Genomic DNA, 24,353 nt, shown 5'->3' on the forward strand with positions numbered 1-24,353 from the left:
ATACACTATACCGGGTTGTAGTCTTATCTCTGCAAGTTGCTTCCCCGGAATAAACGTGAGAAGATGTATTGACTGTTAAACGCTGTAACAGGAAAGAGTGTAGCGAAAACTGTTGGTGTTAGAAGGTTAGTATCTGTCAGATAGTCAGTCGAGCCTTTGCAGATATTCCATTAAAACAGCGCTTTTGCGTTTGTGTAATTTCACCTCGGTCATGCCAATATGTCAAGAAAGAACTCTGCGCATTGGGCTTTTTTCAAGTCAATGTTAGTACACACTTGATACCTGCTCCCAAAACATCTTGTCACTAGAACAAGACTCGACACAGTCCCGGCACCCTCCAATGATACCTCCCAGAACCTACAGTCGTAGATTACCTCTCAAACACACTCCTAACCTAGACCCTTCAATCTTCCTCGCCTGCTCCAGCATCATCCGCCATGTCTGGCATCCAGCCCTTCGGCCTCTCACTCCCACGCACCCTGAGTCCATATCCGAGCTTTTCCACCTTGAGCACGCTCTGCCTGATCGTCTCGAGCTTCATTTGGTATGACTTTCCGTGCTGCTGAGGTAGCAACTCAAACATGGTCCCGAGCTCCTGCATATCCGTCAGGATTGTACGCGGGTATCTTGGCGCGTCGCCTCCATCATCGGGAGGCGGCACAGCTGCGGCGGCCAGCTCTCCGTTGATGGCTGCCGTCGTGGTTGCGAACCGCATCATCTCGCCCGAGAGATCAAAGACGCCGCCGATAAAGTCGTCCTGCGTCACGTCCACCACCAATGGCTCTCCTGCAATTTTCTGCTCGTCGCCAGCACCAGCAGAGGCAGAAGCGTCCGTCATGGCCGTGTCGCCACCTTCCTCGGCGATGCGCTTCTTCTCCTCGACGGCGGATCTGCACAGGCCCCCGACGGACTCGAGTACCTCGTTGTGGCTCATCAATCGCTGGTTGCGCAGGTAGTAAGCAAAGGTGAGGGCCTCGACCAGCTCCTCGACGCACGCCATCTGCCGCGAGTATCGGTATCTGTTCATGCCCTGCACGTCGCCGACGATGGAGTCGAACAGGCGCGCAATCTCTGCCAGGCGGCTCTGTACCTCCCTGTCGACGTCTGGCGGCAGGTCGGCGTGGATCTTGCGAACTCTGCGATTGTTCAGTATCACTTCACCACCATCGGTATTCTCGAGTCTAGAAAATCACAAAAGTCCATGGCTCACCTTTGCAAGGAAAATATGCTGTGAAAGGAATTCTTCCTGTCAGCTTGATATTTCGTATTTTATATGTGTTTTATTTATTCACTCATATGAGCGGGCAATATGTGGTGCCTGCTGACGAAAAACAATCAAACATTAAAGCACGCACATCTTCTTGCTCAGCGCGGTAATATCCCTCGACGCCTTGACGATGCGCTCCCGACGATCATGATGCCTATCCAGCTCGTCACGGAACTGCTCAAACATGGGCGTGTAGGCATTGCGCACAACTTCTTTTGGCTGTTGCTGCCTCGATCCACCCCGCGGGCCTCCCTTGAAGTCGCCTTGACGATCCCGCTTAGGGGGCATTTTTGGCGGTCTGTGAAGGGGGAGTCGTTGGCTGTTGTACGAAGTTGTTGTTTGTAGAAGACACGCGCTCAATTTGGGGCAAGCTTTTATTGTGATCAACGCTGCCGGCCGCAAAACAAAATATTGCAGTATTATATTCAGAGAAATCTGTTCCGTTGAGTTTGACTAGACCCCGCGATGAATGAATGGTGATTGGCCTCCACTGAGAACTGAATCTTTTGGCGAATATCTGCACTGTGCCACAGGGCTACAAGTGGAGACTAGACTAGATCTACGGAGTAGACTTGATCTGGTGCTACTGTAGCTGCCCAAGCTGCCATCCAGGCCAAGTGAATCTGGACAACTACCATAATTCAGTGTCAATACTGCTTGTATTGTCTCTTATTCAAAGTAAAAATCAAAATAATATTCTCAAAGCAAAGCATAACCCGATTTGAGAAATGGACATCTGCGCATGCTCAAATGTGAATTGCCAGTAGATACCCTAACCCTCGCCTTGACATCAGTCGCAGTCCATACAAATCGGGTCTATTCCCTCTGTTGCATGTCTTCTATGATCCGCTGAGCATAAGCATGTAGTCATGCAAAAAAAAAAAAAAAAAAAAAAACACCATACCCCACTGCTCTAAGATACACTTTTTTTTCTTATTCTCATTACCTCATCCAGGCGTATATACTCGGCCGCTGAACCATCAGGATGCTCTACATTTCTCATATCACCTGACAAGGTCCACTCCATGTGGATACTCGGCACGTGTCCCCCTCAAGGTGTACATTTACACCCCAGAGACCTCAAGTCCATCCACATACACTCACTTATACAAACACCACCAACCCCTCTCCCCTCCCTCATCAAAAGAAAAGTCGACAATGTCGTCCCAAAAACCCCCAGGGACCTCCCGATCCGGGCCGGCCCGGACCATCGACGCCTTCTTCAACTCCCCGTCAGCAGTCTACACGGCAGCGACCCTCCTGCGGCTTGGCATGCTCCTCTACGGCCTGTGGCAGGACGCCGTCTCGCCCGTGAAGTACACCGACATCGACTACCTCGTCTTCACGGACGCGGCCCGCTTCGTCGCCGACGGCGGCTCGCCCTACGACCGCGAGACGTACCGCTACACGCCTCTGCTGGCCTGGATGCTCGTGCCCACGACCGCCTGGTTCGAGTTCGGCAAGGTGCTGTTCGCCGCCGCCGACCTCGCCGCCGGGCACCTGATCGTCTCCGTCCTGGTCCGCCGCGGGGGCGTGGACGGCGGCACCGCCAGGCGCTACGCCGCCGTCTGGCTGCTGAACCCCATGGTCGCCGCCATCAGCACCCGCGGCAGCAGCGAGGGTCTGTTGGGCGTGCTGGTCACCGCCCTGCTGTGGGCCGTGCTGGAGCGTCGCGTGGTCCTCGCCGGCGTCATCCTCGGCCTGGGCGTCCACTTCAAGATCTATCCCTTCATCTACGCCCCGGCCATTGTGTGGTGGATGGACCGGGAGCGGATGCAGCCGCCTGGCGCCGCCGCCACTGCCTCCTCTTCGTCATCACCTACCTCTGCCGCAGAAGCCATCATGCGCTTCGTCACCAGGGAGAGGGTCGCCCTGGCCGCGGTCAGCCTGGCGACCTTCATGGGGTTGAACTACGCCATGTACGCCCTGTACGGCACCGAGTTCGTCGTGCACACGTACCTCCACCACGTCAGCCGCATCGACCACCGCCACAACTTTAGCCCCTACAACACCCTGCTGTACCTCAACTCGGCCTCTCCCGCCTCGGCGTCGTCCCCCTTCAGGATCGAATCCGTCGCGTTCCTGCCCCAGCTGCTGCTGTCGACCGTCCTCATCCCCCTGGTCCTCGCCAAGCGCCATCTGCCTACCAGCATGTTGGCGCAGACGTTTGCTTTTGTCACCTTTAACAAGGTCTGCACCAGCCAAGTGAGTTTCTATACAGCCCCCACGCTTTGCCCCTGAACCATCTTCCAAAACCCTAACTTAAACTGACCACCCCCCAAAAAAAAGTACTTCCTGTGGTACATGGTCTTGCTCCCGCTGTACCTCCCACACTCGTCCTTCTTGCGCAGCGGCCGCCTCGGCCTAGTCGCGCTACTGCTCTGGGTGGTCGGCCAGGCCGCCTGGCTGCAGCAGGGCTACCTGCTCGAGTTCTTGGGCCAGAGCACCTTTTTGCCGGGGCTCTGGGTCGCGTCGTTGGGTTTCTTCCTCGTCAACTGTTGGATACTGGGCGTCATCGTGTCCGACGTAGTTTATGTTCCTGTACAACTTGGTTCGGTCAAGAACTAGCTTAGATATAGAGCGAAAAATATATATATATATTTACCTGTGTAGGGGTCAGTGTAGCCGGGTTTTGGTTCGTTTCATTGGGAGTGCAGTCCCTCTATTTCCCAATCAAATATTTCACGTTTGCAGCATCCACGCACAAACATATGGATGCTGGCTTTTAACACTCAGCAGAAGCAATCCAAGGGTGTCGTTGTAACCCTACTTTCACATCCACGGATGTCATCCTCTAACTTGCAACTTCCAGGTTCTCACCAGAGTCACAGCAAAAATCAAGATAATGGAAAATTGTCAGCTATTTATCGCCATCTATGAGTTTCACCCATCCCAGTACTATCCGCCACTGTCCAAGAAAAAAGAAAGTAAAGAGCAACCAGTAGTGCAGTGATCCTTTTCGACAAAATAACACACATCCCACCATGGCTCCTTGTTTCGAATTGCTCCTATTATTTAACACCATGATTTCCTCGAGCAAAATGCCATTTCAAAGCAGCAAAAAGAGAAACAGAAAAAAAAAAGAGAGAGATAGAGATCCGATATGCAATGTGTGACCCAGTCAACAAAGGGGGAGAGGTAAAGAAAAAAAAAGACGACATGATTAATCCAGATCCGTAGACCACACGGAGAGGGGATGGGGACGATGGCCTCCCCAGTTTCGAGGGGAGCTGCTCTTGCTGCAACAAAGGAGAAAAAAAATGTAGAGATTGCTTCGTGGGCTTCACCCCTTGATTTTGTAGAGCTCAAGCCGCCACAACAAACCCGCCACCGGCGCTGAGGTAGCGGTAGTTGTCGAGCTTGAAAGATGTAACCTTGCCCATGCTTTCGGCACTGATGACGACCCGGCCGTCCTTGCCGAAACCTATGAAGCTTGGAATGTCTGAAAGGTCACGGAAGCGGGCCTCGGGCCTTGAAGCCTGCAGTGCCCGAACTATCTTGTCACTCCAGACACCCTCGCACCAGCCATCACGACGGAGGATGAAATAAGGGTTCAAGGCGGGGATCGGAGAGTCTGAGAAACCACATGGCTGATGTCAGTATATTAGAGGTAAAACTGCGAGGAGAAGTGGAAAAAATCATACCGAGATCAACATATCTGATCCGCAAGTACTCAAGTGCCCTGAGCCTCTTGAGTGCCTTGATTCCAGCCAAAACCAACGCCTCGAACGCGGCGATGAATTTGACATCCATGATCCCCGACCCTGTCTCATTCCAAATCTGCACCTGTCGGCAGCAGTTCTTCACGGTCAAGTCGATGCTCTTAAGTCTCGTTGATCGGGGGTCAGCCGACTGCGCCAACACGTCGAAAAAGGTCCGGCACACGCGCCCAGTGTACGACAGGTGCTCAATACTAGGGCTTCCAGGCTTCCCAAGTGCTGCAAGACCCAGCCGCTGACAGAAATGCAGTCGGTTTGTGACCTTGACGAAGTAAGCCGGGAAAGAAAGCTCGCGCCGGTAGTCGGCCTCCAGATACAGGTGCAGCTGCTTTAGCTGTGGCGGCAGGCGCGGCAGAATCTCGGCCATGGTCAGATAGCTCTTTGACTTGGGCTTATTGTACGTCCCATGCCACTCTTGTAGATTTGGCAGGGCAGACATGATGTGCTGGAAGTCCTCCTCGCTTCGTATCAGGTTCCACTGGCCCTTGCATACCAAAGTCCTCACGGATGGGACCTTCGGCATGATCCTTTCCACATTTTCGGAAACGGTCGATTCCCAGAACGGAGAGTATTGCGATGACGCTTCCTGTGCCCGCCGTGTGGAGTCGCCATACACAAAGTGGGTGACCTTAGGCGCTTTCTTCCGCTCCCCACCCTCCAACGTCAACACTGTAACTTCTGGGAACGTTGTGCCGACAAAATAAAAGGTCTCGTCTAGAGAGCAGTTATCGACAGGTAGAACATAGGAAGAAGCCGATAGGCCATCAACAGTAACGGTAGGCAGAGTAGAAGTGGCCTGTAGCACCATGGTTGCTGGTGAACCAGGCTTGGGTTGGAACACGGGAAACCAGACTTCGACATGCCTCACGTATGGTCGCAGATGCGGTCTTTGGGCGAACCAAACAAGGGCGCCATTTACTGACCCCACGGTAGCCTTTATCTTGATATGCCGATACAGACGCTCTTGAATCAGGGCACGCCAAACACTGCTAACGAGGGCCAGTTCTGAAAGTTCCCTTCTCCTCGAATGCCGAAGCGCAGTGCTCCAGCTCTTGGTGACAGAGTGCATGCCCACCGAACTTTTTGAAGTCGCCGAAACGCGATACCCAAACAGGTGATCAAGAATGCACTCGTGTATCTCGGGCGGTAGGTCATGGAAATGAAGGCCTGCCCGGACCGCCGGCTGCTGCTGCAACAGCAGAGACGGATCGTCCCAGGCGTCCATGTCCTGCATGTGTGCATCGTGCGGTGCGGCGCCGGCCGGACAGCTCGTGCATTTTATCTCTGCGTTTCGGGGCTCTGGTTGAGGGAAAGGTGTGCTGCTTGGCCGGGCGGGCGGGATAAAGTCTTGGGGCCGCACACCTTCGTTGAGTGGAGGACTGGAGGGACCGGGGGAAACGGGGTTGGACACGATGGTCATAATCGAGGCCAGCTCGGCGGTGGCTGCAACCTTGCTGCCGTCATCTGCGGCCGCGTGCAGTGACGGCGGACGGTCGCTCGAGGTTCTTGCCGATCGGGGTTCGATGCGGATGTCGTCCACCGTCGAGGTTGGGAGGTGGGCTTCTTCTGTGGGGGACACGAGTGACTGCCGGCGAGACAGAGTCGTGGTTTCCATCTTTGATCTGAACAGATAGGAACGGGGGGTTTCAGCCAGGCCCTCTGGGCGTCATGGCCTGCAGGGCACGCGTAAGGACCAGGAAGATGATTCCCCGACAAGGGGAGCAGTAATGCCGGGAGGAATCAATCTTGTCGGCAGCGTGTCCAAGGTCAAGAAGAGATAGATGGACGATGGGATGGATGCAAAAGAATCGACAGATGGATGGTAAAGTACGGTATGGTGCGATATTGTTGGTCAGTACGCGGTATGAGAGTGGGGTGGTTCTCTCGTCGTAGCGAAATCCCGAGATACGACGACGGATACGCTGATGTTGTTGTTTCGCTCGCTCTGCTCGGTGGGGTTTGGTAGTAGTGTTCGTCGGCCCCAACGACGACAGGCACCAAGACGCTACGTGACAGCTGTTAGGCGATTTGGTTGTTTACTGTCAGTAGGTACGCTGATTGAATGACGTCCAGTTTATTTCTGATGGCAGCAATGGATTGTTTTTTTTTTTTTTTCTTGTTCCAGGCTCTTCCTCGGGTCCGGTTCGGTTTCGCTGGGGCCGATTGCTGGTACAATGCAGCAGACAAATTAGAGTGAAGATAGGATAGGCCTAGACGGTCGCGTGAGACCAAGGTCGACAGAGATTGGCCGGCTTGTGCCCAAAACTGACTGTGTGGGGGCGCAGCAGTGCACTCGTTCTGAATCACCAAGCGCTGGGATTAGGTGTTGCAGTTGTTGCGTGATGGAAGTTGGTTGAAATGTGCTTGTTGCTTCGAGTGAAGGGATAGGATAGATAGGTTGGTAAGGTCAGTTGTACGGCTTGCTTCAGTGGTCTACGAATGAGTTGAAATTTTCTTCCCTGACTCTCTTCTGGTCACGAGGTGCAAAAGAGAAGCTTTGGTGTAGGCAGAAACTCGCATGTTTTCTTTCTAACCTAACGTCGAATAGTTTGATTGCAGGCTGGCCACAAGTCGAGACGCATTGACTCCCAATTCAAGCCTGATCCATCCCTCACTCTCCGCCCCTCTCGGCTGGCTTAAGTCTCAAATTTTTTCATTCGTCGGAGCTGAGGGGAATTTCACCGACAATGCACACCAAGACAGTCATTCCACTGGTTCAGTTGCCGATGGAATCGCTGAGAAATTTTGAATATTTTGTATTGAGAGATTGGCGAGCATGTGCTCCATTCTGTCTAGTTCCTTATTTAACACCAATTTCGTACACATGCATCTACAAATAGGACAAACGCGAAACCGCGTAGATTGATTGCATGGCCCATGAGCCACACACAGTCCACTAGACAAACCGGGGCCATCGCAGGTGGGCGAGTGGAGGTGCACCCGATGCGACGCTGTGTTGTGGCACAACGATTGGTTGGATCTAGCAAAACTTGCGGGTTCTCATCGGGTGATTGGACAAGACGATCGGAATATACTCCCGCCCCTGTCTGTCGGGGTCCGGCAGTTGGATCCGTGATCGGGCAACAATGTATGGCGAGCCTTTTCCCTTTCCATTTCATCATCAGCACCTTACTCCGTAATATCTTCCTTCGGCACGGGGAAATCGGACATGGTCAAACAAAGATAACCTATTTTACCTTTAATTTTCCCCCAAAAAAAATTCTTCAAGGTTGTTGGCAACCTAGACCTGACCAGATCGGCTCAGCCGTGCGCATGTTTGAGGGCTTTCTTGACTTGCAAGTCATGAATGCAAAGGAAAATGTTTCTTTTTTTCTTTTTTTTTCCCTTTCCCTCCTTGTTTGGTTTCTCTGTTTCTCTGTTTCTTCTTCTGTCAGCTAGCATTGGACCCGAATCGATCGGTCCTACCTGTACAGTGTTGCCTGCCGACCTAATGCAAGAATGCGCACGACGCTGCACAAACCCAACTCGTCGACGTTGAGCAGAGCGCACGACTGACTTTGCACAGAAGAGTGTCGGTGTGTCAGGCTTCATGACCTGACGGTAAGTCTGTGTGTGCTCGTGTGCTATTTATCATTATCCACGAGTCCGGATGGTTGTGTCGAGTCAGTCAGTAAGTGGTCTCCCAAGTCAGGCTTTGATATGTTTCCCTATTGAAATGACAAGTGTGGGAAAAACAAATGACTCCCATTTGGGTAGTACGTGTAATAATCGAAAGTGCTGATACGTGAAGTGAGTCGAGTGTTTAGAGTAACATCTCCAAGGACTTGATAAATAGGGACATTGGGATATCAAGTTGATGTCAACATGTTGAAGTGATGGGCTAGTAGAGGGGTCTCACGTACAACCATTTCGTGGCTTGGTGGAAATATATGCGAAGCGTGTTGAATGTGGCAGAGCATCGTCTTGTTTGAGGTTTGTGAGACGTGTCCGTAGTCATCCGTTGACACACCCAAGGCAAGCAGGTAATAAATCAGGTTTTTGTCCCGTGGTAAGTGGGAAAAGCCGCGGCCCATTCTTTGGTGATTTGCGGTGACTTTCAACGGTGATCAAGTTGAAAACATATCGTGGATGACCAGACGGTGCACATCTTCCAGTTGTTATTGGACGGTCGGCCTTTTTGCACACGAAGAGCAACAGTGTCCGAGTGTCAGATCCGGAGACAATATTGTAAAAAAAACAAAACCTGGCAGCTATGCAGGCAGCTTACCGCACATTACATGGCAGAAACACCGAATACGCCTTTAGACATAAAAGATCTACAACGGCTCAAACGGTTCCATTGCTGCCAGACAGGCGGATAGCCGGACATGACGGAAGGACGCCCGATACACTATGCTGCAACTGCACCCAAGCCCTAATGCGTACTACAGAGAGCGAATACGTACTATCTAGACCTAGTATAGTTCTAATTGGCAAGTTAAAATTCCATGACGTTTCTATTTATTCTTTATCTCAATTTGTGTAGTTTACTACCATTACCCCAAATGAGTTATAGCGGCGGAAGCCGATAGCTGGAATCCCAACTTAGCCCTAAGCTTCAGAGTATGCACGTGTAACAGTATGGAGATGGGAAAAGACCCGCTGTAGAAACTCACTGTCAGAAGCTTGTGTCAGACATAATGCCCCCATCAGAAAGTTTCTGGGTTTGTACAAATTTGGAAAGTTATTTAGAGGCATATTCTTTTTAAAAGGTATCTACACATACCGGCATAACAACAGGGCTCCATGGGCACCTGTCCGTGCATACAACCCATCGTACCGAGATACCAGAGGCAATGACTAAATAAGGATTTTGACGCGCTGAGGCATATCAGACGAAGTTGCAGCTCAAGGCAGGCAACAGGAGGGGCAGAAGCGGCATGAACAGGCAAGACAGGGTAACGAAAACGAAAGGATGACCGAACCGGCTGGACGGCGCGGATGGAGAAGTCTATAGAACACAGACCAGCTTCATCCACTCTCATCCTTCTAAGCGAAGGGCATCTACCTTGCTACCATACCTTGAATGGTGGTCTGAACATTGAATAATCCATTGCGGGTTTGCCTTGACTTTAACGTAGAGCAGCATGCTTACATGCCGATGAATGCTTACGGACCATGCCCGCGCCAGGTTACCATGTAGGAGCGAACGACTTTGAAAAAGGGATTGGCAGATCTCAGATCCTTCTATCTGAATGAGGGTGTAGGCTTATCAGGAACAGGATCAACATGTCATACGTCGGAGAGCGTTGTCTGTGTGTTGTGTGTGTTGATTTGATTGTGATGCCGGCGCTTCGTGGAACCTACCATCGAATTAAATAACTTATTTAGTCGAGACAGAAAAACAACAAACAAGCCCCTCCTCGAGAGTCGTCGTCATCGAAAAATAACAAAGCCTGTCATATACAAATTGAGAGAGAGTGACAGGCCGTTATTCCTGGTCGGCTGAACATACATTAAACATGTGGGCGGCAATCTGCTCTTGGCGCCTCTTTTCCGATCCAATACAGGCAGGCTCTCGTTTGAGGGCAGGCAGATGCGGATTGGCGAGCTGCCATCCCTTTTTTTCTTTCTTTTCGCCCCCTTCCCCAGGCTGGCTTGAGAATGTTTTGTTGTTTTGTTCTCCCGCCTTGCAGCTGTAACAGACAGGTTTGGCTTGGCAAAAATGCATATTTCTAGTGGAGGGAAAAACAAAGAGTTGCAAAAGAAAACCCCATAATTAGCAGTAAGAACCGAGATATGATCGACGACATTGTGGGCCAATTCCCATTCGCGTCTCGAAGGTCTTGGCAGATCCCCAAAGCAGAAGAACATCGGTGGACATTAAACAATGTCATCGTAAAATTGGCCGAACATACCATACCATGGGTTCAAGTGTTTCAGGATCACCATGGATGGCAAAGGTGTAGTAAGCCTGAGGCCTGAGGCCACCAATTACCATTGGATTCCAAGCTGGTTAGCTTTCTCACTAATGCTCACTTATTTTGCGCTCTTGTCATCTGAGCCTGTCATCCCACCTCCACTATGAGCTTCGAATTGAGGGGTAGAAGTATGTAATTAGTAGCCCAGGCTTGCCAGGACAGTGCGGTAGGTACCTAACTTTAGAGTAGGTAGGCCCTTGTACGAAACAAAAAGGTCGCAAATCGGTTCACTGCCGCAAATAACTCTACTGGTATGGATAATATCTCGATACCTTTCAGTGAACCAATACTAGGTAAGTAAACTCCACTTATCTTAATCTCTCCGTAACACTTGTCCATGTCTATTGTCCATGATCATCTCACCCTCCTCGCGATGTGTATCGTCCTTTTGCTTTCATCCCGAACCTCTCCCACATTCCGCAGCGGCGATATCACATACCATTGTTTGGAGCTTATCAAATGGCATCTGGAACCATGGAAATAAATACGAAGTAGTAAGCAGTCTTGGCAGTCAGCCCCTGAAGGGAAAAAAGGAAAGAATGGAATGGAGTGCGTCCAAAAACCAATCGCCACGTCGCATGCCTACCCATGCAAGCCATGGTGGTTGCATGGGCTGGACCTTGTCTTGTCCAGGGACGAGATCTTGGCGGCGAAAGATAGGTACCCCACAATATAGTAGTACCTCTGGGCCCTTCTTTGCACCACTGAAACTGACCCCTGAGGTTTGCTGGAACCTCTACTTAACGAACGCAATTTGGCTGGTGCACTTTCCCTCGAAGCGATTTTGTGCAAAACTACCCAATTGGGAAACATCAAAATATTCCAGCCCTGCATTGATGCAACACGCTACCCATCGCATAGCTCCTCTCAAATCCTCGCCTGTCGTCAACTAGCGGATTGAAATTTCGTTTACCCCCATGCAGGTGGCACCGCTGAAGGAATTATTGGTTAGGGGTGGTCGCACTGGGCAATCTACAGAATACTTGGGGAAAGATTGCAGGATGCTGTGCAACATTTGTCAATGGCAAGAAAAGCAATTGCTCTTAAAACAAAAGACGTGCATACACACGTGATGGAGTACTATGTAAACAGCCCGCATGCAAGAAAGAAAGCCACAGCTACAGTTTTAGTACGGCAAACGGTAGCCGTGTTTAGCAGGCACTATCCTGTCAAATTAAATGTCAAAGGAACCCCAGTGGATGCAATTCAGGGCGATAGCGTCACAATGGCCCCGCGAAATGTGCATAGAGGTCGAACCACAGCAACCAGTTAATGCCAAACCAATATGGACCGGTCTAGCAAAGGCAAGCCCTTGCAAGCGGCTGCTAGGAAACCTTGGGAGCTAAGGCCCAGTTTGCCGTGACAAAAAAAAAAAAAAAAAAAAAAAAAAAAAAAAAGTTGAATTGCCTCCAATCAAGTATGCATTACAAGTCTCACCAGTCCCTTTTTGGATCACTAGGTAGACATACGTCTTTACGTGTCGCTGACGAACGCTGACGAACGCTGACGAACGGCGAAAGTGTTGTCTCACAAAAAAAGAACCGCTTGCCAAAAAAAGGTCAGTGGCGTTTTTAAATATGTAAAACGTCTACCAACAGCATCGGGTGCACTTTCTATTTTACCAACCAAGCCACCCCGAGGAAGGCTGGCGAACGAAATGGCGATCTTTTGCAGGCTGGAGGCATGCATCGGTGTTGCAACAGGCGCTGGTTGGAATAGACTTTTTAAACTTTGGTCGTTGGCGCTTTTCAGAGACCGCAATGCACCCTGTCCATTCCAAGCACCATGGACTTGGGATTTATTTTGGGTGGGTGCGTTGTCCGTTGGTCGGGTTTAGTAAATGCGGCCGCCGTTTTTGGCCTACCTTTCGTGGGTAATTGATCAGCCCTGTGGAACGAATAAGAAAATTACAGCCAATCCCAAAGTACCGAAAACCGACGTGTCTGTCTCAAATTAATAGATAAATAAAAAGATAAGAAAAAAAGAGTACATAGACAGCAGCAACTTACCCAACCACCGATGGGCCGAACTTTAATCTCTCGGGTGATTGTAGCAGTTGTTCGTCAGATCTTGAGGATGAGTTCAGTCAAGCTTGGCAAGTATGTTCAGACAAAGCAGGCCACGCGGAGTATGAGGACGCTGCTTGTTTAGGTAGCTATGCCGTTCCGGGTGCTATGCATTGGCGGGGTACTTTGCATACGGCGATTAACTAAGGTACGGTACCTGCCTGACTCTGGCTACTGTAGGTAATGACTGACATTTGCCGCTGCAGCTTTCACTTTACTCTAGGTCTAGAGACTAGTTCTAGAGGTAAGCTGAAGTCTTGGCACGTTCCTGCGACAGGCAGGAGGCTTACTTGACATCTTACATTATGACACCGGGTGTCTGATCAAACGGTGCTGCGAAGATAAAATAATTAAAAAAGATGGAAAGCCATACGGACATGAAATGCATAACCAATGAGACTGGCCCTTTTCGAACTGGGAATTGTGGCACGAAAATCCCATTAAGGAAGAGGATCTTAAGAAACGTTCCTCAGGGAGGCTGTGAGTCTTGTGACAGGTTAACCTCGGAGCTCCATTCATGCTGGCCTCTTCAGCACGAGCCGCCGCGAACGACCTTGGCTGAAAGTCAAAATTCTGCGGTAGTCTGTACTATTTACAGCAAGGAGACTGCATCATCGAAATGTCTTGGCGTGTCAAGGGATGTGGGATTCTTGGCTGTAGTTTGACTGCTTGTCTATTGTTCTGTTTTTCCATCAGTCGGGCAAACCGATCTCAATTGGGACTGTCGGTTGTTGTGCATTGATATTAATATTGAGGCGTTTTTTATTCTCTACGACACCGACGTGGCACACCGCGGCCCGCTGGTGGCGGTTAGGTTGCTTCCCCGATTAATTTCGGCTTGTCTTTGTACAGTACGGAGTAGTTGTGCTGGTGTCCGCACGCCAAACTAGGTGGTTGACGAAACCCGATCTGTCATGCGAACGTTGACTTACCGTGGAAAGCCCCTGTGGTTTTCTTTTCAGTTTTCAGTTAATCACTGGCTAAATGGCTCTTGTCTTAAAATTTGCGAGTGTCGTGTCAGTCCCGTGCTGGCAAAAAGGCCATCAGACGGAACAGACCAGCCATTTCCTATACCGATCCCATCCATGCTATGCCAACTCAACTGAGTCTCGAATCTGGTCAGCTCGAAACAATGCCTATTTGTTTGCAATCTCGCCTTTTCCAATGGACCGCAGACGCCCAGCTGCCACGGCTCGGTCACGGTTTCGGTCTCCCCCCCTCCCCCGTTATCCTTCTAATACGGCCTTTGACCAAACGGGGTGCTCCGAAGCGTGTTTTCCACCTTGCCTAATATAAAGGGGCTTTTGCTTCCTGTGGTAGTAGGTTATTAGAGGTTTGACGAGGATAAAAATACCGTTGTATCGGTGGAGCCCCATCTTTTGCTGGGGTCTCGGCCGAGGAAGGGGCACAGGGATCCAATCCCTATTTCAGCCTAGACCGACAGTTGTGCCCCGTCGCTTGGTGTTTCACCCGTCATTGTACCCGCACCACGCTGGAGTCTGACCGGAAATACTTCCCCTGCAAGAGCGACGCCACAAGCCCAGCCTGCTCCAGAGCCTCTTGTCTTGGGTGGGATTCTTGTACAAAGTAGCCCCGCATTAATGTTGTACCACGCACCTACCCCTAGCTCCAAAGATGGTCCGCTGCAGCGCAGGGGGTGTTCCTAGTTTTAGTGCAGGGGTTAGCAAAGCACCAAGACGTCTTTTTTTTTTTTTTTTTTTCTGACGACACGGCCAAAAAAGGACAGAAGGGGAAAACCCGATTATGTACACTGTACTTACCTAATTAGTCCAGTCTGCCAAAACACAACGCTTCTGCAACGACTGCCACGCAAAAGCAAAAACCATCATGACCGTAAACCACGTACCCAGTTTACAAGCACACGCCCCTGTTCTCTTCCACTTGCCAATCCTCTGATACACCCTTGCAGATAACCACGTACGGCATGTTGATGATTCAGGGACCCTCTCTGTCCCAATATCCGCCCCATCCTCACAATCATGCCCGCATCCTCAGACGACGGGCCTCCCATACCGTGGACGCCTTCCTGGGGACCTGGGCAGAAGCCCTGTCTAGTCACTCGGGGGGTGTCACTCCACAGGTCAAGGGGGTTGCCATATATCGGCATTGATCTTAATCAAGTTGCCACAGCTCCTTTATTACTTGAGCTTCCGCCTCCCCTCAGCTCGGAGCCTCAACTTCTTTTGTTTCTCTCGTTGGAGCATGCAGCAGGCGCAGCAAGTTTAGACAGTCTTTCTTTTCCCTTACCCCCCTTTGTTCCCTTTCTCATCTTACGTTCTTCACTTCCGCTTGGGAGATCAGCTTCTTTGTCCTGCTTATACCGGACACTCCCGCACCCATAGCGTTCTTGTTCTTGCATTAGAGCTTACGCCTACTACACGACAGCCCGCCGACGCGCCGCGTGTGTAGCATCTGTTCGCCTTCATTACTGTGCTCTGGGAGTATTTATATTCGACTTTACTGTACAACAACTTTTCAGGCCTCTCCTAGTAGAGCTAGACAGGCCTTTTTTTAATCTGTGACAGTCTATTTTGTTATATCAATCTAAGCTTTGCCGCCCGCTCTTCCGAAAAAGGTTCACTCAGCAGCAACCCTTTAAACCGACAAGATGGCTCCTATCTCCTCGATACTCGCCCCCTTCGCCGCCCTCGCTGGGTTGGTCGCCGCTCTGCCCAGCACGGGCTTCTCTGACTCTGGCAAGTCTACCGGCTTTCAGGTTTCAAACATCAACGCCGCGAACATCATCCCGCAGAGCTATATCGTTGTTTACAACAGCAGCTTCGACTCTAAGATCATCGATGACAGCCAAGCCACGGCCATGGCCAAGGTTGCCAAGCGCAACTTGGGCAAGAGGTCACTTGACGGCCGTGACCTGTCAACAACAGCAACGAAGTGCCAAATCGGAACCTGGAGGGGCTTGATGCTTGATGCCGATGATGACACTATCCAGGAGATCATGGCGGACCCGGCAGTCCGCTATGTCGAGGCCGACGCAGCGATGCAAATCACTGTCGTTGAGAGGGCTGCCGAGCAGCCTCCCCCAGCCGCACTCACGAGGATGAAAGCGCTTGCCAGGCGCGCAGAGGCGACGGAGACCGGAGCTCCCAATGGTCTTGCACGTCTCAGTCAGTCAGAGCCCAACCCTGGTACTTCGGGCACGTACAGGTTTGACGACTCCGCTGGCGAGGGCATCACCGTCTACATTGTCGACACCGGTATCCGCACCACTCACACCGAGTTCGAAAACCGTGCCTCCTTTGCTGCCAACTTCATCGACAAAGTGGTAAGTTTGCTCATCTTTGACGTCTGGTTAAACTTTCAGACACCTAACCATTATTTCGACGATCAGGACACCGACCAAAACGGCCACGGATCGCACTGTGCCGGAACCATTGGTGGCAAGACTTTCGGTGTTGCAAAGAAGGCTACCCTCGTTGGTGTCAAGGTTCTCGGTGCCGACGGCGGTGGTTCTAACCGTGGAGTCATTCAGGGCATGTCGTTCGTTGCTGAAGATGTCACCAAGAAGAACCTTTCTCGCAAGGCCGTCATGAACATGTCTCTTGGTGGCAGCAAGTCTACCGCGGTCAACGAGGCCATCAACTCTATGATCAAGGCCGGCGTTGTGCCCGTTGTTGCCGCTGGCAATGAGAACGTTGACGCAGCCAACTCTAGCCCGGCTTCCGCTACTGGTGCCATTACTGTCGGTGCTATCGACCAGAAGACCGACAAAAGGGCTTCCTTCTCCAACTTCGGTGCGGTTGTCGACGTCTTCGCACCTGGTGTCAACGTACTGTCTGTTGACGCTAAGAGTGACACGGGATCTAAGATGCTTTCGGGTACCTCGATGGCCTCGCCTCACGTCGCTGGTCTCGCCGCCTACCTGATGGCTCTTGACCCTACTCTCACTGCAGGTGATGGCGTTGAGACTGCTGCGACCAAGGTCGACGCTCGCATCAAGCAGCTGGCTACAGCTATGGGTGCTAAGGTTAGCAACCCTGGTGCCTCGACCACAACTCTGATCGCCAACAATGGCAAGACCAGCGGTGCCGGTAACGGCACTGCCAACGCTGTTGACAACGCTGCTGGCAATGGCAACTCTACCTCCCGCCAGAAGAAAAAGACCCAGAGGCTTGCATCATCCCAAAGGGTTGCATCATCCAAAAGCCAGCAAAGGCAGAGGCAACAATAGAAGAACCATCACCTTGATTGGTGAGGTAGAACATAAATGAGCGCATCTTCAAATCAGAGACAGACACAGGGTAACAGTTTTTTTTTTTGTTTTGTTCTTCATACCCGTCTTCATTTGCTTGCATTGCGGAGTCGAGGCTATAATCTGTCTTTAATGGGACTGTCTACCTGGCAGGGGCATCTGCCGGTCTTGGAGCGCCCATCGCAGTTTCTAGAAGCGATCTCATTTTACATGTACATATATTTCCCGCGCACATGTCGCCTCGTACTACATATTAGAGATCATTCAACCAACTCCTAAAATTGTTCATTGCTCTATGTGACTCCTACTGTCGAGACTGGGCATCACGTACAGACTCAGGGTCATGTATGTATGTTCGTAGTTGTCCACTTGCTCCAGTGTGCGTGCAAAATGTCAAGTTTCCAAGTGGTTCTACCGGCAGTAGCTTGGAGCTTGGCTTACCCGTTATTGTGGGGCAAGGGGTTATCTCTCAGGATACTGTCACATACTCAATCATAGTAACGCGACTATGGTCAGATCAACATGTTATCATTATGGCATGATTCAAATCGGGATTTTCTGGGCTCTTTACTGATGTACCATAATCCAACAAAAGCATTCATGGGTGATGAATGCAATTAACTACAATTTGTATGGCACCGGAAGATAGCCTGGACTACCCTTGAAAGAACCTGAACATATATATATAATGGGCATGCAGTTTTGAGATTACACCATATCGAGTGAAGCTCGGGCAGACGGCTGAGCGCTGATATGTTTCGCTCTTGATGCAAATTGGCAATCCGTTGATCACCTTGCTTCAAGCTTGTGGCATAATGCAGAAAAGTCGAACAGGGAGGTTCGGTGGTTCCAAGATTCTTCTATGCTGCTGCAAGGGTTCCGTGTGTTTGTTTGTACCTGCGGGGGATTTCCGTTCGTCACACGCACGAAATGTGCCCAGAAACAGGGGCATGGAATACAGGTACCTACACGCCACATGGTATGTCTCTATCAATTTTCCGAACGCCTTTGCACCCGATTCCCACGTGCGCAACTTGGCAGAACATGGAATGAAATTAATATAAGCAGGTAGGTGCCCGGACGTGGCAAATTGGCTCTGTTCAACTTCCATTCGTGGCTACAGTAAAATAGAGTGAAGTACAAATAAAGTACAGATCGTCTCTCCTCTACCTGTATAAGTAGAAAGTCTTTGCGGTGGGATTGAATGGAGAGTGACCTTGGGTATGTCGACAGACTTGGCAGGTGAGCTGCAGAATCAAAACACGAACGCCACAAGTCGCTGGCTTGGCAGGACGATTTTGTTTCTGGGCTGGATTTAGTGGAGCCTGTAAGTTTGAGAAGTTTGAGGGTCCTGTACCGCACGGTTGCAAGGGGGGGTTTTTTTTTATCAGGGTTAGGAGAAATCACGATTCCCGAAGCCCCAATTCGGTTGTGCCCAGCCACAATCCCAAGCCACCACGAGTCGCGATCCCCAACCCCAACCCCATTGTCCATCAGTCATTTCCGCCAAAGTGTTTTGGGAACGGTTCACATAGCCTAATACCAAGCCTACCGAGGTGCCCGCCTCTCTATATCTCCATCTCTCCGTCTCTGTCAAAGCCTTCTGGTCGTTCAGACCCTAACATACCTAACTTCACTCCATAATATACCTGATGAAGCTAGCTAGGTTCTGCTATCAATGAGCCTAGCCGCTAGAGGCAGCGATCAATGCGAATGATCATTTGCAGCATCGACTGAAATTCACCCATGTGAACTATACACATGTATATAACAGCCGCCTCTTAAACTTCTGGACAGAATATTCTACTCAAGATCATTTAGAGACTAACAATGGCCCTGGAGCGGAAAGGAAGCATCCGGTATGTTGGCCGCTCTAGAGGCCAGACGAGTCTAATTTGGGGTATGGAAGCATGGGTAATGTGGAGCACTGAGCTGGAATTCTTACGATCAAGTCTGCAGCCAAGAGCGCGACGGCGCTTATTGAAGACCAACAGCGAAATATGATTGGAGAATCTGTGCCTATTTGCAAGGCTATCGCCAAGGCTCTGGGGAGGTCCATAGTTCCTCACGAGGCGATTGGGCCATTGTAAAATCCGGGAATATCTTCAACAGACCCAGCAGGCCTTAAGCGCGCAGACCCGCGGTGGGTGCTTTATCAAGGCCGCCCAGTATACTTACGTACCTGGTAATGGACCCCCAAAAGGGCATGGTGCTCAGGCTGTTACTCTTGTATAAAGATGCCTCAACTTCCGGACTCAAACTTTAGGTAAATCTGCTTGACTTTATTGGGGTCCCATCAACAAGCGGGCAGGATCTTGAGCCGAACCTTACTTGAACCATGAACGGAGCGACAGCCGCAGAGTCAGCCGCGGGGATTAGAGGCACATCACCTCCCTGGGCTGAGGCTCCTACTCAGGATCATGGTTCGCATGCTGCTTCGAACTTCACGACCGACGCACGGCCATATGTGTATCCTGTACTGCTTGATACAGTACACGAAGAGATGTCTGTATCCCCGCTGACATCGTCAAGCCCCGTCATGCACGAATTTCAACCCGCACTTCCGCATACGGGACTGGCAGACACACCGGCAACAACTATGCCTCCTTCGAGAACAGTCAACACAGAGACCTCTTCGCCCCAGTGCCCAGTACAGGAAATGTCACCGGCCACGCCATCATTGAGTCGAACAACTACATTCGCACAACCTTTACGCCATGACACGTTACAAGGAATCTCTCCCACCACGTCGGCATTGAGTCGAGCAACAACATTTGTGCACCCTCTACGGCAGTACACATCCATGCGAGATGCGACTGCCTCTACCAAAGCCAAGAAGGCCTTACACAACACTGCCAGTGAAGAAACGATCCAGGTCGAGGCAGACGGCGACTATTTACAAAAGCCACGAGTATCCCGAGAGAGAACATGGCTGCGCAATTGGTGGCAGGAAATTGCCAGCTCTATAATATCCATGATTTGCCTTGGCGCCATTATAATTGTGCTCAAGAGATTCGAGAACCTTTCAGCTACAAAATGGGCTTTGCCAATCACAATCAACTCAATGGTAGCTATATTCACATCCATCATGAAAGCATGTTTGGTATTTCCAGTGGCTGAATGTCCGTACTCTCCTCTGGGGTTTTTTTTTTTTTTTTTTACTCGCCCCCTAGAGGTCATCGAACTAACTTTTACATATATAGCCATCGGACAAATAAAATGGCTACGGTTCTCTAGCGACGTCCGATCGTTGAATGAGCTGGTTCATTTTGACTTGGCAACTCGCGGGCCTTGGGGTTGTCTCACACTCCTTGTTGGGCAGCTGTTCCGGCCTACCCGATCGTAAGCATTGATGCCTCCGATACTAGAATTGTCGACAGTCCTTGCCCAGGGTTTATTTTAACACGACTTTCTGACAGATACTTCGCTACTCTTGGTGCGATAATAACGATCGCGGCGGTCGCCCTGGATCCATTTTCGCAGTCGTTGATTTCACTGTACAGATGCGAGCAGCCAGTCTCATCAGCCACAGCATTCATACCGCGCATCAACTCTTACACGGGCGCAATGCGCACGGATAATACTAACGAAATGTTTATCCCGGAAATGGTTTCCACCGAAGGAAACCTACGAGATTCCATGCAAGCATCGATGTACATGGGCCTTGTGAAGCCTCCAGAGAACAGTTCTGTGGCGGTAGAGACATTCTGCTCGACTGGAAACTGCACCTTCAAAGCTGACGACACCGGAGCTGTTTTCAAAACTTTATCGATTTGTCATTCATGCCGAGATATATCGTATAGTATTATTGCAGACAACAGTTCGCAACACAGTTTGCCATCCGGAGCCGTTACAACCGCTGATGTGCTGCTTTCTTGCGCGACTGAACTCGATTTTGGACCGAGCAAGCCACTTTTCAATCTCGAATGCATTATGAGGAACGAATATGCGCTGGGAAACTTTACTCCATTCGCCATTGGCTGTACGCTGAATCCATGCGTGAAGACGTATTCAGTCAGCTTTCGGAACTCTCAATACAAGGAGACGGTCTTGTCAACAGAGATACTACAGCCTGGAAAAGAGGTTTATCACGACGATAAACCCCCCATTATCAAATTTGCAACTGTCATTGATCCATTGCAAGATGGTACCCGAAAAAAGTGCAAACCATCTGACACTAGAACGTCGACTCATACACTAGTGTTGGCGGATTCACAGGCCATAGCAGATTCTCGATATAACTCGAGTGCACTACCACAGCCTCAACAGTGGTACGAGCCAGAGTGCATATGGGGTGTGTCAGAGAAAACTCATGTCGGTTTTCACTCCTTCCTGTCCGAAAAGATAGCAGAGCCCAAGATCGGACTCCTTCTCTCAGACGCCGAGCCTTGGTTCCGCAGGGCATTCGACAATGGCAATGGCAGTGTTGTGACATTTGACACAATGTTTACCGGCCTGACACTAGCCATGTCGGCCCAGATGCGTTCCGAGAATGTATCTGCCGGGTTTTTCACCCCACCGGCTACAGGCGTGGCATGGGAGAATGACACGTGCATTGGTGTGCGGTGGCAGTGGATCAGTTTCCCGGCGTCGTTGATGCTACTCGAAATTATGTTACTACTGGCGACCATCGAGCGAGGTCGCAGGTCCGAATGGGGCGGGGACTGGAAGTCGTCATCGCTGCCACTCCTCTTCAATGCGCCATTGAACGATAGAGATATGGGAGCAGCCAAGAGCCTCAGGGTTGCAGATATGGAAGAGAGGGCGTCTTTGCTCAAGTTCAAGCTCGCACGGGATTTGCAAGAATCCCAATCGGGAGGCTGGCGACTGCACAAGGTTGCCGAGTTGCCGCCCCGCGAGAAGAAGTCGCGCAAAGACAAGAAGATGTCAAAGGAAGCCCAAGAGCCATCAACTACGGTCGAGCAACGGGAGCCCTCGGAGGATCAAAGACAAGGGCCCGATGGAACGAGACAGAATACCATGCCAAATGGTCATGAGTGGGTGTAGGAGCTTATCTGATATCTTATTATTGATCTTATCCTCAGCGTCACTGCTGAATACGGGATATCTCGTCCCATTGGCTGACAAGACTATTAATCCTGATTTTGCTTGAACCTGTGCTGGATACTGTGTTATTCGCCTTGACTGAGCTAAATCTGATGTAGAAGGTTCGAAATCTATATTACGGGTCACTTCACAGCTGGATCTTCCAAAAGTTTTCAAGCCAAGTCTTGTATTGCAGCTTCTCATACTCTAAAGGGACATTGTATATAAGGTACACCGAGCTGCAGCCTCTATAACCCTGAGCATTCTCGACAAGCTCTTCTTCCTGTTACAGCTTTACTGAATCACCCGCGGTGAGCAGGTGCGCAAAGCTATTCTGGTATGCGTATGGCAGGTAAGAAATTGGCAGTAGGAAGAAAAGGAAAAAAAAGGAGACCAAGAAACCACCGGACCAAGACAATGAGAGCCAAACTCGAGCTTAAGCAGCGAGTATGGCTGTTTTTTTTTTCTCCCACCCATGCAATAAACAGCAATGTTGCAGAACTTTGAATTGTCAAAGCAGGTCGGATCAAACCCCATCGAGGATCATGACAGACTCAGAACCGAGCGAGGACACCGATTTCCGAAGATGCCACGCCCTTTCGATGATGGAGAAGCCCCGGCCTTGTATATCACGGTGTCTGGCCTAACAAAAGAAAGGACCGGGTTTGCCGTTTTTGTTGGTTTTAAACTCCTCGTCCCATTTACAGGGAGCGGCGGACCACGACGGGCCTGTTGCTGCGCCTGGCCTGGCTGTTGGCCTTGGCGGGGGCCTCGGCGCTGGGGAGGGCGGTGCCGGTGACGTTGCCGCCGCAGGTGCCGAACTTGGTGTTGCAGCCCTGGCCGCAGTAGGGGACGGTCGAGCCGCAGTATCCGTACATGGAGCAGCAGTTGCCAAACTCGCTGCCGAGGCAGGTGGCGTTGTTGGCTCCGCCGCAGGAACCGTCGACCGAGATGGCGGCGGCGGCGAAGCCGGTGAGGGTCAGGAGGACGATGGTGCGGAACATTTTTGGTTTGAGTTGGGGTTTGAGGTTTTTTTGGTTTGAAAAAAAAGGAAGTTGAAGGTAAAGAGAAGTGCTTTGGTTGTTTGCTGTAAGAGCGAATGAGTGAATTGTTTTGTTGTTGGAGTGAGAGTGGTAGTCAGAGAATGTGGTTGTAGATGCTGATGATGATCAGAAAACAAAAATGGTCTTCTGGGTGGGAAGTTGTTTGAGCTTTATAGCCGTGATGATGATAAGAAAAAGATAGTTACAGGTCCGGTGAGTCTGTCATGGAATACGCAACACAACACGGAGGACTCCAGCCCATGTCGATGATGGAACGTCCAACAACAAACGGTGATGCAGATCTCGAAGGCCCAAGGTCCCTTTTCCGTGAAGGCCGGCAGACGGATCACAATTCCCCACTGGCGGTGGTTCTCCCTGGCTCGGACGCTCTAGCGGCTCGGACGGAGCTCACCGGGGGAGCTTGTTTAGCGTGCAGATCTCAGTCTCCCCTTCTCAGTCTTCAGGGTAGATACTAAGCTTCAACTTTGTTTCCCCCCTATGTACAGCATGTTATCTTGATAACAATTCTATCTGGGAGACGGGTATACAGGATGAAAATGATTGGGGGAGTACCCAAAAAGAAACCAAAACAACGTGGAAGTGAACTAGGAAAGTAAAACTAAACTAGCGCCCGGGAAGCCACTGCAGATGGCTAGCAGTGGATAAGACGGCGTGGTTCTTGGTGTCAATTTCAAGACATGACGATGGCTGGACTAGCTTAACCTTCAGACAGACTGAGGACGATTGGAAGGTTTCCACCGGGGAACGGCGTCAGGGGATTCTGATGATGATCAGCAACAAAATGGAAGCTCCGGCAACTTCCACTACTACACACAAAATGCAGCATGCAGAAACTGTACTTGATTGAGTTTTATGTTATTTTAGACGGATGGAATAATGACGAAGCGGCGTTTAGAGAAAGGAGTCCTGCGCATAGGGAGGTTTGTGTTTGTGTTTTTTGACATGGGATTATTATTTACCGTAGATCTCCATACTAGAACTATTCTAGAGAGCAACAACCAAAGACAAATTGACAACCCGGACACATGTCTGTCTGTCA

The 24,353-nt window shown here is 50.6% G+C and overlaps 9 protein-coding genes across 9 annotated transcripts; 4 read left to right on the forward strand and 5 right to left on the reverse strand.

Annotated features, from left to right (window-relative positions):
* Positions 1-237: 237 nt before the first annotated feature.
* PgNI_06196 (uncharacterized protein) lies at positions 238-1,721 on the reverse strand. Its single transcript, XM_031126222.1, has 3 exons — positions 1,356-1,721; positions 1,211-1,228; positions 238-1,136 (listed from the first exon to the last, which is right to left on the reverse strand). The coding sequence occupies exons 1-3, from the start codon at positions 1,553-1,555 to the stop codon at positions 404-406; spliced, it is 951 nt and encodes a 316-aa protein (XP_030983131.1). The 5' UTR covers positions 1,556-1,721; the 3' UTR covers positions 238-403.
* Positions 1,722-2,425: 704 nt separating this feature from the next.
* On the forward strand, positions 2,426-3,850 carry PgNI_06197 (uncharacterized protein; the record flags this gene model as incomplete). The annotated part of the gene is made up of 2 exons (XM_031126223.1): positions 2,426-3,472; positions 3,557-3,850. The coding sequence occupies 2 exons, from the start codon at positions 2,426-2,428 to the stop codon at positions 3,833-3,835; spliced, it is 1,326 nt and encodes a 441-aa protein (XP_030983130.1). The 3' UTR covers positions 3,836-3,850.
* Positions 3,851-4,104: 254 nt separating this feature from the next.
* PgNI_06198 (uncharacterized protein) lies at positions 4,105-7,479 on the reverse strand. Its single transcript, XM_031126224.1, has 2 exons — positions 4,912-7,479; positions 4,105-4,841 (listed from the first exon to the last, which is right to left on the reverse strand). Exons 1-2 carry the CDS (start codon positions 6,599-6,601, stop codon positions 4,573-4,575), a joined length of 1,959 nt encoding a protein of 652 aa, XP_030983129.1. The 5' UTR covers positions 6,602-7,479; the 3' UTR covers positions 4,105-4,572.
* Positions 7,480-9,482: 2,003 nt separating this feature from the next.
* PgNI_06199 (uncharacterized protein) lies at positions 9,483-10,805 on the reverse strand. Its single transcript, XM_031126225.1, has 3 exons — positions 10,442-10,805; positions 9,713-10,289; positions 9,483-9,601 (listed from the first exon to the last, which is right to left on the reverse strand). Exons 1-2 carry the CDS (start codon positions 10,798-10,800, stop codon positions 10,211-10,213), a joined length of 438 nt encoding a protein of 145 aa, XP_030983128.1. The 5' UTR covers positions 10,801-10,805; the 3' UTR covers positions 9,483-9,601; positions 9,713-10,210.
* Positions 10,806-15,602: 4,797 nt separating this feature from the next.
* PgNI_06200 (uncharacterized protein) lies at positions 15,603-17,183 on the forward strand (the record flags this gene model as incomplete). Its single annotated transcript, XM_031126226.1, has 2 exons — positions 15,603-16,277; positions 16,344-17,183. 2 exons carry the CDS (start codon positions 15,603-15,605, stop codon positions 17,181-17,183), a joined length of 1,515 nt encoding a protein of 504 aa, XP_030982653.1.
* A 2,359-nt stretch (positions 17,184-19,542) lies between these two features.
* PgNI_06201 (uncharacterized protein) lies at positions 19,543-20,422 on the forward strand (the record flags this gene model as incomplete). The annotated part of the gene is made up of 2 exons (XM_031126227.1): positions 19,543-20,271; positions 20,408-20,422. 2 exons carry the CDS (start codon positions 19,543-19,545, stop codon positions 20,420-20,422), a joined length of 744 nt encoding a protein of 247 aa, XP_030982652.1.
* On the reverse strand, positions 19,591-20,009 carry PgNI_06202 (uncharacterized protein; the record flags this gene model as incomplete). Its single annotated transcript, XM_031126228.1, has 2 exons — positions 19,591-19,683; positions 19,776-20,009. 2 exons carry the CDS (start codon positions 20,007-20,009, stop codon positions 19,591-19,593), a joined length of 327 nt encoding a protein of 108 aa, XP_030982651.1.
* Positions 20,423-21,137: 715 nt separating the features above from the next.
* On the forward strand, positions 21,138-22,211 carry PgNI_06203 (uncharacterized protein; the record flags this gene model as incomplete). The annotated part of the gene is made up of 2 exons (XM_031126229.1): positions 21,138-21,186; positions 21,406-22,211. 2 exons carry the CDS (start codon positions 21,138-21,140, stop codon positions 22,209-22,211), a joined length of 855 nt encoding a protein of 284 aa, XP_030982650.1.
* Positions 22,212-22,951: 740 nt separating this feature from the next.
* PgNI_06204 (uncharacterized protein) lies at positions 22,952-23,555 on the reverse strand (the record flags this gene model as incomplete). Its single annotated transcript, XM_031126230.1, has 2 exons — positions 22,952-23,337; positions 23,534-23,555. The coding sequence occupies 2 exons, from the start codon at positions 23,553-23,555 to the stop codon at positions 22,952-22,954; spliced, it is 408 nt and encodes a 135-aa protein (XP_030982657.1).
* Between the last annotated feature and the right edge of the window lie 798 nt (positions 23,556-24,353).

The sequence above is a fragment of the Pyricularia grisea genome, chromosome I (genome assembly GCF_004355905.1).
Source record: "Pyricularia grisea strain NI907 chromosome I, whole genome shotgun sequence".
Classification (NCBI taxonomy): domain Eukaryota; kingdom Fungi; phylum Ascomycota; class Sordariomycetes; order Magnaporthales; family Pyriculariaceae; genus Pyricularia; species Pyricularia grisea.

Coding starts and splice junctions, on each gene's coding strand:
- PgNI_06196 (XM_031126222.1), bottom strand. CDS start 1,555: ATGCCCCCTAAGCGGGATCGTCAAGGCGACTTCAAGGGAGGCCCGCGG.
- PgNI_06198 (XM_031126224.1), bottom strand. CDS start 6,601: ATGGAAACCACGACTCTGTCTCGCCGGCAGTCACTCGTGTCCCCCACA. Junction 4,842..4,911: donor GATCAGATATGTTGATCTCG/GTATGATTTTTT, acceptor GTGGTTTCTCAG/ACTCTCCGATCCCCGCCTTG.
- PgNI_06199 (XM_031126225.1), bottom strand. CDS start 10,800: ATGTTCTTCTGCTTTGGGGATCTGCCAAGACCTTCGAGACGCGAATGG. Junction 10,290..10,441: donor TTGCCGCCCACATGTTTAAT/GTATGTTCAGCC, acceptor ATTCGATGGTAG/GTTCCACGAAGCGCCGGCAT.